At 44.4% G+C, this 14,109-nt stretch overlaps 1 protein-coding gene across 3 annotated transcripts in view; it reads right to left on the bottom strand.

Annotated features, from left to right (window-relative positions):
* Positions 1 to 586: 586 nt before the first annotated feature.
* LOC118397390 (vinculin) overlaps positions 587 to 14,109 on the bottom strand; it is a 78,267-nt gene continuing 64,744 nt past the window's right edge. For 2 of the 3 annotated variants that reach the window (XM_035792085.2, XM_035792077.2), the window contains exons 14-22: positions 13,949 to 14,098; positions 9,838 to 9,946; positions 9,557 to 9,735; positions 9,172 to 9,295; positions 8,750 to 8,877; positions 8,316 to 8,501; positions 7,691 to 7,894; positions 7,164 to 7,268; positions 587 to 4,260 (exon numbers count right to left, since the gene is read on the bottom strand). In XM_035792085.2, the coding sequence (XP_035647978.1) occupies positions 4,114 to 4,260; positions 7,164 to 7,268; positions 7,691 to 7,894; positions 8,316 to 8,501; positions 8,750 to 8,877; positions 9,172 to 9,295; positions 9,557 to 9,735; positions 9,838 to 9,946; positions 13,949 to 14,098 (1,332 nt within the window). In that variant the 3' untranslated portion in view covers positions 587 to 4,113. The remainder of the gene's footprint in view (positions 4,261 to 7,163; positions 7,269 to 7,690; positions 7,895 to 8,315; positions 8,502 to 8,749; positions 8,878 to 9,171; positions 9,296 to 9,556; positions 9,736 to 9,837; positions 9,947 to 13,948; positions 14,099 to 14,109) is intronic. The other variant, XR_008074105.1, reaches the window with a different exon arrangement.

The following is a 14,109-nucleotide window of genomic DNA, read 5'->3' on the forward strand; positions in this document are numbered from 1 at the left end:
CCGAATACATTGGCAAAGCACTGTAGGTATTCCTCTTGTCCATATGGGAAAGGGCTTTGTGCAGTGCGATGACATCTTCTGTGGATCTATTGGGGGCGATAAGCACATTGAAGTGGGTCTAGGGTGTCAGGTAAGGTAGAGGTGATATGATCCTTGACAAGTCTATCAAAGCACTTCATGATGACAGAAGCGAGTGCTACGGGGCAATTGTCATCTAGTTCAGTTACCTTTGCTTTCTTTGGTACAGGAACAATGGTGGATATCTTGAAGCATGTGGGGATAGCAGACTCAGTCAATAAGCGGAGGTTGTCGGTTAAAAGGTCTACAAGTTAAGAATACCATAACAGAGTATTCTTAACTTGTAGACCTTTAGTCCCATCAGATGGGGAAGGGCTGAATAGTCCTTGGGTATTGTCCTCTCCTTGTGTTCCTGGACCATTTGCCATACAGCTCCAGGTGGCAGAGAAGACATCAATTAGGGCTGAGCCTACAAATGTAAATGTATCACTACAGTTATAACAAGGATTACTGTGTTATTAACCCCTCGGCACTATCGTGTTATAAATAAGAGAGGAATTGCTGTTGGGAGTCTTAAATGTTTTATTACAAAATAATGTGAACAATACCAAAAAGCAGTACTTGACTCTAATATCATATCTCACTTTGTACGCATCTTATAAATATCACAAAAATGTGTCTGAACAGAAGTATAATGCCTTGAGTAGCGCTTACCACAAAGTAGATACAAAACATAATTTCCTGTAAATTAATTGTTTTTTATTGCAATTAGTATTTTTTATTACAAGGCACTTCAGATGGTTTTGTAGGGTCTCAGTAACTTCATCTACACATTCAAACTGCGCTGGTCTTATTCAGACACACAAAAAAAAAACATTTTAAAAACGTCCAACCGTTTGTACCCGCTGTGTTAGCAACTGTAAGGGTTAGTTTAGTGTAGTTTGAAGATATAAGAGGAAGAGAAGGCTGATATTTCAACACCAGTTTCATGTGATGCATTGAACTTAAACACACAGGTAGTCTCACGGAAGAGAGACTACCTGGACATAGTGTCACCTTAGTCAAGTACTCAGCTTAATAGAGTAATCAGAAGCTAGCCCACAAACTGTCCACACCGTCTTTATCCCCCATACCCAGACCTAATCTTCAAAGTATTTGACTGATCATTCATTAATGTTTCACAAAATTGGTTGTGCAGCGCACACCACGTTATGTCAAGACACAGTTTAAACATTACAGTACAGTTGGCCTCTAGTCAGGCTAAAACACAGAGACTGGCTTGCTATAGTTTCTCTGAGAAGTACAAAATATAGAGGGCCAGACCAGAGGGAGACCTAAGGTCTACATGTAATCTCAATGCAACATGGTGAAAAATCAAGCTAGTCCAGAAACTGCCATAGTTGTATACATGTCATCTTAATGGATATTTATTTTCAATCGTCAACTCTCTTGTACGCTAAATGGTTGTAAACATAAGTTAATAAGACATTCTCTATGCAATGTGTCTGAAGATCGAGCCCTTGTGTTTTCCAACAGCGCAGATATAATAAACCTCAAAACATAAAAAAATATATTTAAAAGTTAATGGTGGAACAAACTTAGCCTGAGTGCTAGTCTGTTTAGTGCTATCACGCCAACTCCGGTGCAAAGAGCACAAACAGATTTGGGACCAGGCTAGAATAATCTCTGACAGTCTTGACAATACTTTTTTTTTTTTTAAACATTGCTACAAAAACCAACTCACTATCTACAGTTGAAGTTAGAAGTTTACATACACCGTAGACAAATACATTTAAACTCAGTCTCACAATTCCTGACATTTTATCCTAGTAAAAATTCACTGTCTTAGGTCAGTTAGGAACACCACTTTATTTTAAGAATGTGAAATGTCAGAATAATGGTAGAGAAAATGTTTTATTTCAGGTTTTATTTCTTTCATCACATTCCCAGTGGGTCAGAAGTTTACATACACCCAATTACTATTTGGTAGCATTGCCTTTCAATTGTTAAACTTGGGTAGCCTTCCACAAGCTTCCCACAAGAAGTTGATGAATTTTGGCCCATTTGCCCTAACAGAGCTGGTGTAACTGAGTCAGGTTTGTAGGCCTCCTTGCTCGCACACGATTTTCAGTTCTGCCCACACATCTTCTATTGGATTGAGGTCAGGGCTTTGTGATGGCCACTCCAATATCTTGACTTTGTTGTCCTTAAGCCCTTTTGCCACAACATTGGAAGTATGCTTGGGGTCATTGTCCATTTGGAAGTCCCATTTGCAACCAAGCTTTCACTTCCTGATTTATGTCTTGAGAATTTGCTTCAATATATCCACATAATTGTCCTACCTCATGATGCCATCTATTTTGTGAAGTGCACCAGTCCCTCCTGCAGCAAAGCACCTCCACAACATGATGCTGCCACCCCCGTGCTTCACGATTGGGATGATGTTCTTCGGCTTGCAAGCCTCCCCCTTTTTCCTCCAAACATAACAATGGTCATTATGGCCAAACAGTTCTATTTTTGTTTCATCAGCCCAGAGAACAACTCTCCAAAAAGTACAATCTTTGTCCCAATGTGCAGTTGCAAACCGGAGTCTGGCTTTTTTATGGCGGTTTTGGAGCAGTGGCTTCTTCCTTGTTGAGCGGCCTTTCAGTTTATATCAATATAGGACTCGTTTTACTGTGAATATAGATACTTTTGTACCGGTTTCCTCCAGCATCTTCACAAGGTCCTTTGCTGCTGTTCTGGGATTGATTTGCACTTTTCGCACCAAAGTACGTTCATCTCTAGGAGACAGAACGAGTCTCCTTCCTGAGCGGTATGACGGCTGCATGGTCCCATGGTGTTTATACTCGCATACTATTGTTTGTAGAGATGAACGTGGTACCTTCAGGCATTTGGAAATTGCTCCCAAGGATGAACCAGACTTGTGGAGGTGTACAATTTATTTTCTGAGGTCTTGGCTGATTTTCCCATGATGTCAAGCAAAGAGGCACTGAGTTTGAAGGTAGGCCTTGAAATACAACCACAGGTACACCCCCAATTGACTCAAATGGATGGCAATTAGCCTATCAGAAGCTTCTAAAGCCATGACATAATTTTCTGGAATTTTCCAAGCTGTTTAAAAGGCGCAGTCAACTCACTGTATGCAAACTTCTGACCCACTGGAATTGTGATACAGTGACTTATAAGTGAAATAATCTGTCTGTAAACAATTGTTGGAAAAATGACTTGTATCATGCACAAAGTCGATGTCCTAACCGACTTGCCAAAACTATAGTTCGTTAACAAGAAATTTGTAGAGTGGTTAAAAAACAAGTTTTAATGTCTCCAACCTAAGTGCATGTAAACTTCCGACTTCAATTGTAATACATATATGGAAAAGGGAATAGTGTTTATTTTTCCGTTTCTAGAACATAGTGTAAACAGACATAATAACCACTGAATCATATATATTTGCGTGTAGAGCTCAGCATAACGACATGCTCGAACCAACTCCCAATGAGTTGGTTCGAGCAACAGTGAACGACTGCACAATGCAGATAGTGAAATAAAGAACCAGTATAAAGATATACAAACATCTTCCAAGACAAATCTTAATAATGTTCAAATTTTTACTTCGATTTGGGGCTACTGTATGTTTAAATGAGACTGATAATAGTACTCCGTTAATCTTACTGGATAAGAAAAGCAAAACTCTAACACACACACACACACACACACACACACACCTAGGAAGTCTAATAACACTGTTTACAGGCAGGTATGGGATTGACATTGACTGATATATGTGTATTCAGTATTAACTCACTCTTTTTAACCCAACCAGGCAGAGTTTTCATTCATTGTAGCTTGGAATTAGTATGTATGTGTCCATCAAATCTATTGCTCAAAGGATCTGGGTGTTTTTTTCTTCTTAACAAGCTGAGCCTTGAGCAGAGGAACAGAATAATACGTGTCCCAAATGGCAACCTACTGTATTCCCTATTTAGTACACTACTTTTAACCAGACATGAGCCCAAGTCAAAAGTAATGCCCTACATAGGGAATAGAGTGCCATTTGGGACGTAGTTGAAAGGACAGTTGGCCCGTATCTTCTTATTGGTACCAGGGTGTCTTACGGATCCAGTGGAGAGTGAAGCCTGCATCTGTCCGGATCTTGATGGAGGCAGCCTCAGCCTCTCTTACCGTCTCCTTCACAGACTGCATCAGGTTCTGGGCATTGTGAACCAACATCTCTGTGGCCTGGGTGAGGGGGAAGGAAAGAAACATGTTGGTCACATTTTACATGAAGTTGCTCTTGTGTAGTAACACTGTAATTACACTAGTAACAACATGCTATTTATATCAATGTTTCCCCTATATATTAGCAGCAACGGACCACAGATTATAAATTGTTGCCAGCACTGCAAAAAATGTAATAATAAAAAAAATACATATATCTCTGCTGATATACACTTTTAAATGGATAGCTGTAGGCTCAATGACTGGAAGTCTATGGGAACAGCTAGCATGTCATTGCGCCACCACCTTTGCCACCACTGCTGAAAGAAATCCTAGGGGAAACACTGTACATTGTAACATTACTGTTACATTATACTTTAGTGCAGTGGTTCTTAACCTGGGTTCGATCGAACCCCAGGGGTTCGGTGAGTCAGTCTCAGGGGTTCGGGGGAGGTCAAGACACACATCCGACTCATATGATTCGTGATGACACGCCCCGCTTGGCCATCATTGGCTGCAGGTGATCACGCTACATGGCTTGGCCTATCTGTGCTGCAGGGAATTTGGTGCACGCAGTAGTCGACTTGTGACTGTCGTGATGGTACGCCTTGTGATTTCTTTCTTAATATTTTAATCCCTTCATAATTACTATGTCGAGCAAAAAAAGAAAGTGGTCGGACGAATATGTACAATATGGATTCACATGTATAACGGAACGTGATGGGTGGGAGTCAGCGTCCTAACGGCATGATTTGCAATGCTAAGTTGAGCAATTCTAGTCTAGCACCGGCAAAACTAAGAGAACACTTCCTTAAGCTGCGTGGAGATGGAAAATACAAGAACACAACGCTCGCTGAATTCAAGGTGAAGAGAGCCCGATTCGATGAAAAGGCTACTCTGCCTGTTCTCGGCTTTGTACCTATCAACAAACCGATCCTCACAGCATCGCACAAAGTTGCTTACCTGATCGCAAAACAGGGCAAACCACACACCATTGGTGAAACACTCGTAAAACCAGCTGTGTTGAAGATGGCGAATATCATGCTGGGAAAAGAGGCTGAAGTTAAGTTATCCCAAATTCCTCTTTTAAATGACACCATCAGCGACAGAATAGAGGACATGAGCAAAGACATCTTGGCTCAAGTAGTTGCAGATCTGATTTCAAGCCCGGCAAAATTCAGCCTTCAACTCGACGAGACCACAGACGTTTCCAATCTAAGCCAGCTTGCTGTATTCGTGCGCTATGTGAAAGACGACGTGATAAAGGAAGAGGTTTTATTTTGTAAGCCTCTTACAACAACAACTAAGGCAGCCGATGTGAAGAAACTTGTGGATGACTTCTTCAAAGACAACAATCTTTCGTGGGATATGGTTTCTGCAGTTTGTTCGGACGGAGCTCCAGTCATGCTGGGAAGAAAGTCTGGTTTTGGTGCGCTAGTCAAAGCCGATGCACCACACATCATTGTTACGCATTGTATTCTGCACAGGCATGCGTTGGCAACAAAAACCTTGCCTCCAAAACTGGCAGAAGTATTAAAAATTGTAGTGGAATGCGTGAACTATGTGCAAACTAGTGCTCTGAGGCACCGCATTTTCAGTGCGCTGTGTAAAGAAATGGGCTCTGAATTCGAGGTACTTCTGTACCATTCTAACGTTTGGTGGTTATCCCGGGGACAGGTGCTAAATCGTGATTTTGCCGTGCGTGTGGAATTAGCCCTGTTTTTGCAAGAGCACCAACATTGTCATGCAGATCGCTTCAAAAATTCTGAGTTCATTCTCATTTTAGCATACATGGCTGATATCTTCGCAGCTCTCAATCATCTCAATCAAAAGATGCAGGGCGGTGGAGTCAACATCATTGAAGCGGAGGAAAACCTGAAGGCTTTTGTAGAAAAAGCTACCGTTATGGAAACGACAAACAGAGAACGATAACTTCGCAAACTTTCCCCTGCTGGACGACTGTGTAAGTAAGATCGAAGATGTATCTGGAATCGGAGACATTTCTGTACCTTCGGAACTGAAGCAAGCAATTGCCACGCACTTAGATGAGCTTGCAAAGTCTCTCGACGGATACTTCCCTACAAGAGAGTCATATCCAGCATGGGTGAGACAGCCGTTCACATTTAGTGTTGAGACAACAGATGTCAATGATGAATACCTCAATGAAATCATTGAAATTCAGCATAGCCAGGTTCAACAGCAACTCTTCAGAACAACAATGCTTTCAACGTTTTTGTGTCAACAAATGGTAACGTACCCTGTTATTGCTAAGAAAGCTCTGGAGATTTTCACACCGTTTGTTACAACATATCTTTGCGAGCAATCCTTTTCGAGGATGCTGGACTTAAAAATGAAGAAAAGGAACATACTTTGTTGCGAAAATGACTGAGATTGGCATTTGCCAAGGTGAAGCCACGCATTTCTGTACTGGTCTCTGAAAGGCAACAGCAGAAGTTACATTGATTTGCAGCAAATATTCTTTATTATTTTTTTGTTTTTGTGTGAAAATCATGTTTTGATGATTTTGTTCTTTGAACACAGTGACGTTGATGCACGGTTCATTTTGTGCACCAGTAAACTACGTTTTGAATTTGAAAACATTATATTTTATTTTTCCAATTAAGAAGGGTTCGGTGAATGCGCATATGAAACTGGTGGGGTTCAGTACCTCCAACAAGGTTAAGAACCACTGCTTTAGTGCATTTCATATTAAATTTCAAGTTGAAATGTTTGAGTGTTTTTCTGTAATTTTTGCATTTGGAATGACATTGTAATGGAGTTTAGTAGTTTAAGTGGAATAAGGAACACTATTCCACTTGTATAATAACAGAAACCACTAAAATCCATTACAATGTCATTCCAAATGCAAAAAAAAAGTTAACTGTGGTTGATGTGTGTTATCCAATGATCTCCAGTGTACTGACCTGCTCTGACTCCTCTTCACTGATGTTGGTACGACCCAACATGGTGGCCTTGACTGTGGAGAGGATCTTGAGCTGTGTGCTAATGGTGGGGATCCGCTCACATACCTGGAACACAGAGAAGTTTATTTAAGTTCAAGTTCCGAGAAACCAGTCAGAGACATGAAGATAAAAACAGAAAACAGTGTAATTTATTTCAAATGATCTACCCTAAATCAAATCACGAGGACAGGGTGGAAATTCAATTATCTTTAGTCCTACAACTCCAACATGAATATAATGTTGTCCTTTCTATGGTCTTTCCAGAGCAGCTGCTGCTCCTCAAGAAAAACCTGAAGAGAGCAGTCTGAAAGTCTTGCTTCTTCCGTCCTTGTTTGCTCAATTCATCCATTAGTAGAATATTGGACCAGATGAAACCCTGATAAAGGCAGCATAGCTATCAAAACTTAGATATTTATTCAATTTATTGCATCGTAGACATGGGATTTAGCATTTTGAAGACTGGACCAGGAACCAGTCGGTCTGCTGACCTGGAGCAGGTTAGTCCGGATTCGTTTGTCTGTGCACTGCTTGGCCACCTCCTTGGCCAGCCTTGTGACCTCATCTGAGGCCTTGGCGATGTCTTTGGCACACTGGATGAGGGCACGCTTGTTCCCACTGCCACCGCGCACCAGACGGGACATCTCAGCCATGAGCAGGGCCATTCTCTTGGCTGCACCGATTATATCGTTACCCTGAAAATATGACAAAAACCAAGGCATTAAATTGGACATATTTTATCTTTATCTAACTAGGCAGGTCAGTTAAGAACAAATTCTTATTTTCATTGACGGCCTAGGAACAGTGGGTTAACTGCCGTATTCAGGGGCAGAATGGCAGATTTGTACCTTGTCAGCTTGGGGATTTGAACTTGCAACCTTTCAATTACTAGTCCAATGTTCTAACAACTAGGCTACCCTGCCGCCCCAATATGACAACACATCTGGGGTGGATTCCGTGTCCAGTGTAATTGTGCAGTATACATGTATATGTACATGTCACACTTCCTAAATGGCACCGAATTATGGCTGAATCTGCTCCGCTATGGTTTTCTGGTCGCAATAAACTTAACTTTGAACATCAACATGTAACTAACTGTATGTGCTGTTAGCTCACCTTGCTAGACCACTTGCGGGCCTCCTCGTGGAGCTGCCTGGCGGCCATCATCATGGGCTCGCTCACCATCTCTCCCAATACCTGCTCTGGGAAGTCCTCGTCCTTCTCCTCTGGGGGAGGGGGTCTGGGGGGAGGAACCTCACCCTCGGGGAGAGGGGGTTTGGGTGGGGCGGGCTCGTCGCTGACCTGGCGTGTATTCAGATAGGTGAAACGTTCAGAATGTTGCAGATAGAAATGAATCTCTCTACTCTACATGGCAGATAATCATATCCGTTCTAACAAATATATATATATTTTTTATATGAAAGTTCTGAAATCCCATTTCTACGCCACTGAACAAACCCCTGGTGTTGACAGTGCAGGACTATAAAGTATTTTATGACAGATGCTGATGTGAAAAGAGCTTTATAAATTAATTTGATTGATCGACTTACGTGCAGCTGATGCAGATCAGGAGGTGGTGGTGGTGGGAAGTCTGGTTCCTGTGGCTGGAAGGCATCTCTCACAATGGCAACGGCACCCAGGATTCGATAGCCTGAGTCCAGGAAGCCCTTCTGCAGACCTGGACACCACGGAGGAAGAAGGAGATACATATAGGCCTTAGAAACAGGATATTAGACAAAGGCCGCAAAAGCTGCTGTGTGGCAGCAGTAACACATTGACAGACCCCAAAACCATAACACCATCGACTGAACCTTAACTTTTGACAATCACAGATTCAGAGAATGACCGAATTAATCTTTATATTTAGTATTAGGTCATGTTGGAAAGCTGTACACGGGTAGCTATAACAGCAGGTTAAACAGTATAATGATCAAACACATCCTAAATGTCTGGTAACTGCCTTGGAACATACTTGGATCTGTGATGTTCCCAGCCACAGCCTTGGCGTCCATCACCATGGGAGAGATGGTCCGGCTGAGCTCATCAGATGCAGCCTTCACTATCTCCCTGAACTTAGGATCCTCAGAGTTCTCCACCTAGGAAAGAAAGTGTATTCATGCATTTCTATTTTGAATCCTTTTCATAGTATGTATTTTAATCTGAACTGCAATTCACTTGTCTGTATTCGAATCTGCTAAAGTGCACCATTGTGGCACGTGTTTGTATGCTTGCGCATCTGCATTGCTTGCTATTTGGGGTTTTAGGCTGGGTATCTGTAAATCACTTTGTGCCAACTGCTGATGTAAAAAGGGCTTTAAAATAAATGTGATTGTACTGTAAATAAAAATGATCTATACCTCCCGTTTCGCCACCAGGAGGATCCGGTTGGCCCGCCGGGCGATGCTAGTTGCCCCTGCCACTAACATCTGGGGCTGGTGGTTAGCCATGGCCACACGACACTTATCCAGGTCTTTCTTAATGGCCTCCTCAGAGGCATTCAACAGAGACTTGGTGTCTATGGCCTCGTCCACCAAACCTAGAGACGGAGAAGACATCATTCTTAGTGCTTATAACGAAGTGACCACAACGCCCACTTTTTGTAATCAACGACAAATGACACAAGATGGTCTGGCACTACCTGTCATTTTCTCCACGTTGTCAATCCACTGGTTCTTCATGGTCTCAAAGTGCTCGTATGCAGCCTGGTTGCCTGGGTTTCTCAGCAGGATACGGGCTGCAGAGACCACCTAGAAAAGAATGTTCCCACCAGGAAAAAAATATATAGGAAATAGGGCTCAACTGACCAAGGCCAAATTAATCGTCCCTATGTCACTACGGCATAAGCACCACACAAATGTTGATCATGTTGCACAAAACACAAACACACCTACTCCACTGGTGTAGCACAGTTTCTCTGGACCCCTGCATAGTCAGAGTTTGGGCCCCTCCCCTTCCTAAAAGAACAACTACCAATCGCTGTCTGTGGTTCTGAAATTGCAACGTTTACGCTGCTGCCTATCGATAGGCTGATGTGGTGCTAATGCTTGGTTATAGCTTTGCTTTAATGGATACATGTTCATTTGTATTTGCTCATCATTTTCTCACGTTAAGCCTAACGTTTATGTTTCATGAAGCTATAGGACTACAGTATCACAACGCTGCTATTTTGAATGCTGGCTGGAGGCAATAATGTAATTAAAGTGGGAAATTCAAATATTGCAGGTTGTAAAATGAATGTACGATGCAACAGCATACTAATCAGAAACCAAAATATATTTTGAATATACAATTGTCCAGTAGGCCTTTCTGGAAGAGGAGGAGAAGGATGGCCGACAGTCTCACTAGAGGAACTGACACTATTCTGGAGAGTAGGAGGAGGAGGGACTCTCACTAGAGAAACTGACACTATTCTGGAGAGGAGGAGGAGGATGGCCTCACTAGAGGAACTGACACTATTCTGGAGAGGAGGAGGAGAGACTCACTAGAGGGACACTATTCTGGAGAAAAGGAGGAGGATGGACTCACTAGAGGAACTGACACTATTCTGGAGAGAAGAAGGAGGAGAGACTCACTAGAGGAACTGACACTATTCTGGAGAGAAGGAGGAGGATGGCCTCACTAGAGGAACTGACACTATTCTGGAGAGGAGGAGAGACTCACTAGAGGGACACTATTCTGGAGAGAAGGAGGGACTCACTCGAGGAACTGACACTATTCTGGAGAGGAGAATGAGAGACTCACTAGAGGAACTGACACTATTCTGGAGAGGAGAAGGAGGAGGGACTCTCACTAGAGAAACTGCCACTATTCTGGAGAGAAGAAGGAGGAGAGACTCACTAGAGGAACTGACACTATTCTGGAGAGAAGGAGGAGGATGGCCTCACTAGAGGAACTGACACTATTCTGGAGAGGAGGAGGAGAGACTCACTAGAGGGACACTATTCTGGAGAGAAGGAGGGACTCACTCGAGAAACTGACACTATTCTGGAGAGGAGGAGGGGGGACGCACTAGAGGAACTGACACTATTCTGGAGAGGAGGATGAGAGACTCACTAGAGGAACTGACACTATTCTGGAGAGAAGGAGGAGAGACTCACTAGAGGAACTGACACTATTCTGGAGAGGAGGAGGAGAGACTCACTAGAGGAACTGACACTATTCTGGAGAGGAGGAGGAGGAGGGACTCTCACTAGAGAAACTGCCACTATTCTGGAGAGAAGAAGGAGGAGAGACTCTCACTAGAGGAACTGACACTATTCTGGAGAGAAGGAGGAGGAGGGACTCACTAGAGGAACTGACACTATTCTGGAGAGAAGGAGGAGGAGACTCACTAGAGGAACTGACACTATTCTGGAGAGGAGGAGGAGAGACTCACTAGAGGAACTGACACTATTCTGGAAAGGAGGAGGAGGAGAGACTCACTAGAGGAACTGACACTATTCTGGAGAGAAGGAGGAGTAGGGACTCACTCGAAGAACTGACACGATTCTGGAGAGGAGGAGGAGGGAGTCACTAGAGGAACTGACACTATTCTGGAGAGGAGGAGGAGAGTCTCACTAGAGGGACACTATTCTGGAGAGAAGGAGGAGTAGGGACTCACTCGAAGAACTGACACGATTCTGGAGAGGAGGAGGAGGGAGTCACTAGAGGAACTGACACTATTCTGGAGAGGAGGAGGAGAGTCTCACTAGAGGGACACTATTCTGGAGAGAAGGAGGAGAGTCTCACTAGAGGGACACTATTCTGGAGAGAAGGAGGAGAGTCTCACTAGAGGGACACTATTCTGGAGAGAAGGAGGAGGATGACCTCACTAGAGGAACTGACACTATTCTGGAGAGGAGGAGAGACTCACTAGAGGGACACTATTCTGGAGAGAAGGAGGAGTAGGGACTCACTCGAGGAACTGACACTATTCTGGAGAGGAGGAGGAGGAGGGAGTCACTAGAGGAACTGACACTATTCTGGAGAGGAGGAGGAGAGTCTCACTAGAGGGACACTATTCTGGAGAGAAGGAGGAGGAGAGACTCACTAGAGGGATACTATTCTGGAGAGAAGGAGGAGAGTCTCACTAGAGGGACACTATTCTGGAGAGAAGGAGGAGGAGAGACTCACTAGAGGGATACTATTCTGGAGAGAAGGAGGAGGAGAGACTCACTAGAGGGATACTATTCTGGAGAGAAGGAGGAGGATGGCCTCACTAGAGGAACTGACACTATTCTGGAGAGAAGAAGGAGGAGAAACTCTCACTAGAGGAACTGACACAATTCTGGAGAGGAGGAGGAGGATGGAATCACTAGAGGAACTGACACTATTCTGGAGAGGAGGAGGAGAGACTATCACAAGGTGGTAGCTTGGCTGTTGTAGTTATCTTTGGTAATTTGGCACGAGCTTGATCAGATAAAACCTGTTTTTTTGGACCGCTTGGTCATCCCTTATGTTTATCCATCTTGAACAATGCACTCACTCTCCATCTGAGTCCCCCCTGATTCACCCATTCACTCTCCATCTGAGTCCCCCCTGATTCACCCATTCACTCTCCATCCGAGTCCCCCCTGATTCACCCATTCACTCTCCATCCGAGTCCCCCCTGATTCACCCATTCACTCTCCATCCGAGTCCCCCCTGATTCACCAACTCACTCTCCATCCGAGTCCCCCCTGATTCACCCATTCACTCTCCATCCGAGTCCCCCTGATTCACCCATTCACTCTCCATCCGAGTCCCCCTGATTCACCCATTCACTCTCCATCCGAGTCCCCCCTGATTCACCCATTCACTCTCCATCCGAGTCCCCCCTGATTCACCAACTCACTCTCCATCCGAGTCCCCCCTGATTCACCCATTCACTCTCCATCCGAGTCCCCCCTGATTCACCCATTCACTCTCCATCCGAGTCCCCCCTGATTCACCAACTCACTCTCCATCCGAGTCCCCCTGATTCACCCATTCACTCTCCATCCGAGTCCCCCCTGATTCACCCATTCACTCTCCATCCGAGTCCCCCCTGATTCACCAACTCACTCTCCATCCGAGTCCCCCCTGATTCACCTATTCACTCTCCATCCGAGTCCCCCCTGATTCACCCATTCACTCTCCATCCGAGTCCCCCCTGATTCACCAACTCACTCTCCATCCGAGTCCCCCCTGATTCACCAACTCACTATCCATCCGAGTCCCCCCTGATTCACCCACTCCCTCTCCATCCGAGTCCCCCCTGATTCACCAACTCACTCTCCATCCGAGTCCCCCCTGATTCACCCACTCACTCTCCATCCGAGTCCCCCCTGATTCACCCACTCACTCTCCATCCGAGTCCCCCCTGATTCACCCACTCACTCTCCATCCGAGTCCCCCCTGATTCACCCACTCACTCTCCATCCGAGTCCCACCTGATTCACCCACTCACTCTCCATCCGAGTCCCACCTGATTCACTTGACTTTTTAAAAACTTTATAGCCAATTAGGTGAGGAGGCCGAAATAGGCTAATTAGCTACATGAAAACTACATTGACTGTCTGACTCACCTACTACCCATGTAGATTGAACAACACAAACACTTTGCTTGCTACATTTGTAAATTAAAAAGGAGGGTTACTGTCCAAATGATTTATTACAAAAATTAATACAATTTAGACATAGCCGTGAGGCACATGGGCCCCCAGAGCATGTGGGCCCTCTCGCCTTGTAGGGGATACGGGGATTTACGCTACCCCAGTGACACACTCGCACACATACACACTGTCACTTACCTGTGGTGTCAGGTCCCTTGTAGACTTGACGGCAGCTTGGATCCCCTCCACAGTGGTCTTGTTAGCTGTTCCTACAGCGGCAGCCTTTTCTGCCGTGGCACCCAGCTTGTTGGCATGGTTCTCAAAGTTGGCCGCCCTCTCGTCAAACACCTAACATAAGT

This window comes from Oncorhynchus keta, chromosome 2 (assembly GCF_023373465.1).
Source record: "Oncorhynchus keta strain PuntledgeMale-10-30-2019 chromosome 2, Oket_V2, whole genome shotgun sequence".
Lineage (NCBI taxonomy): Eukaryota > Metazoa > Chordata > Actinopteri > Salmoniformes > Salmonidae > Oncorhynchus > Oncorhynchus keta.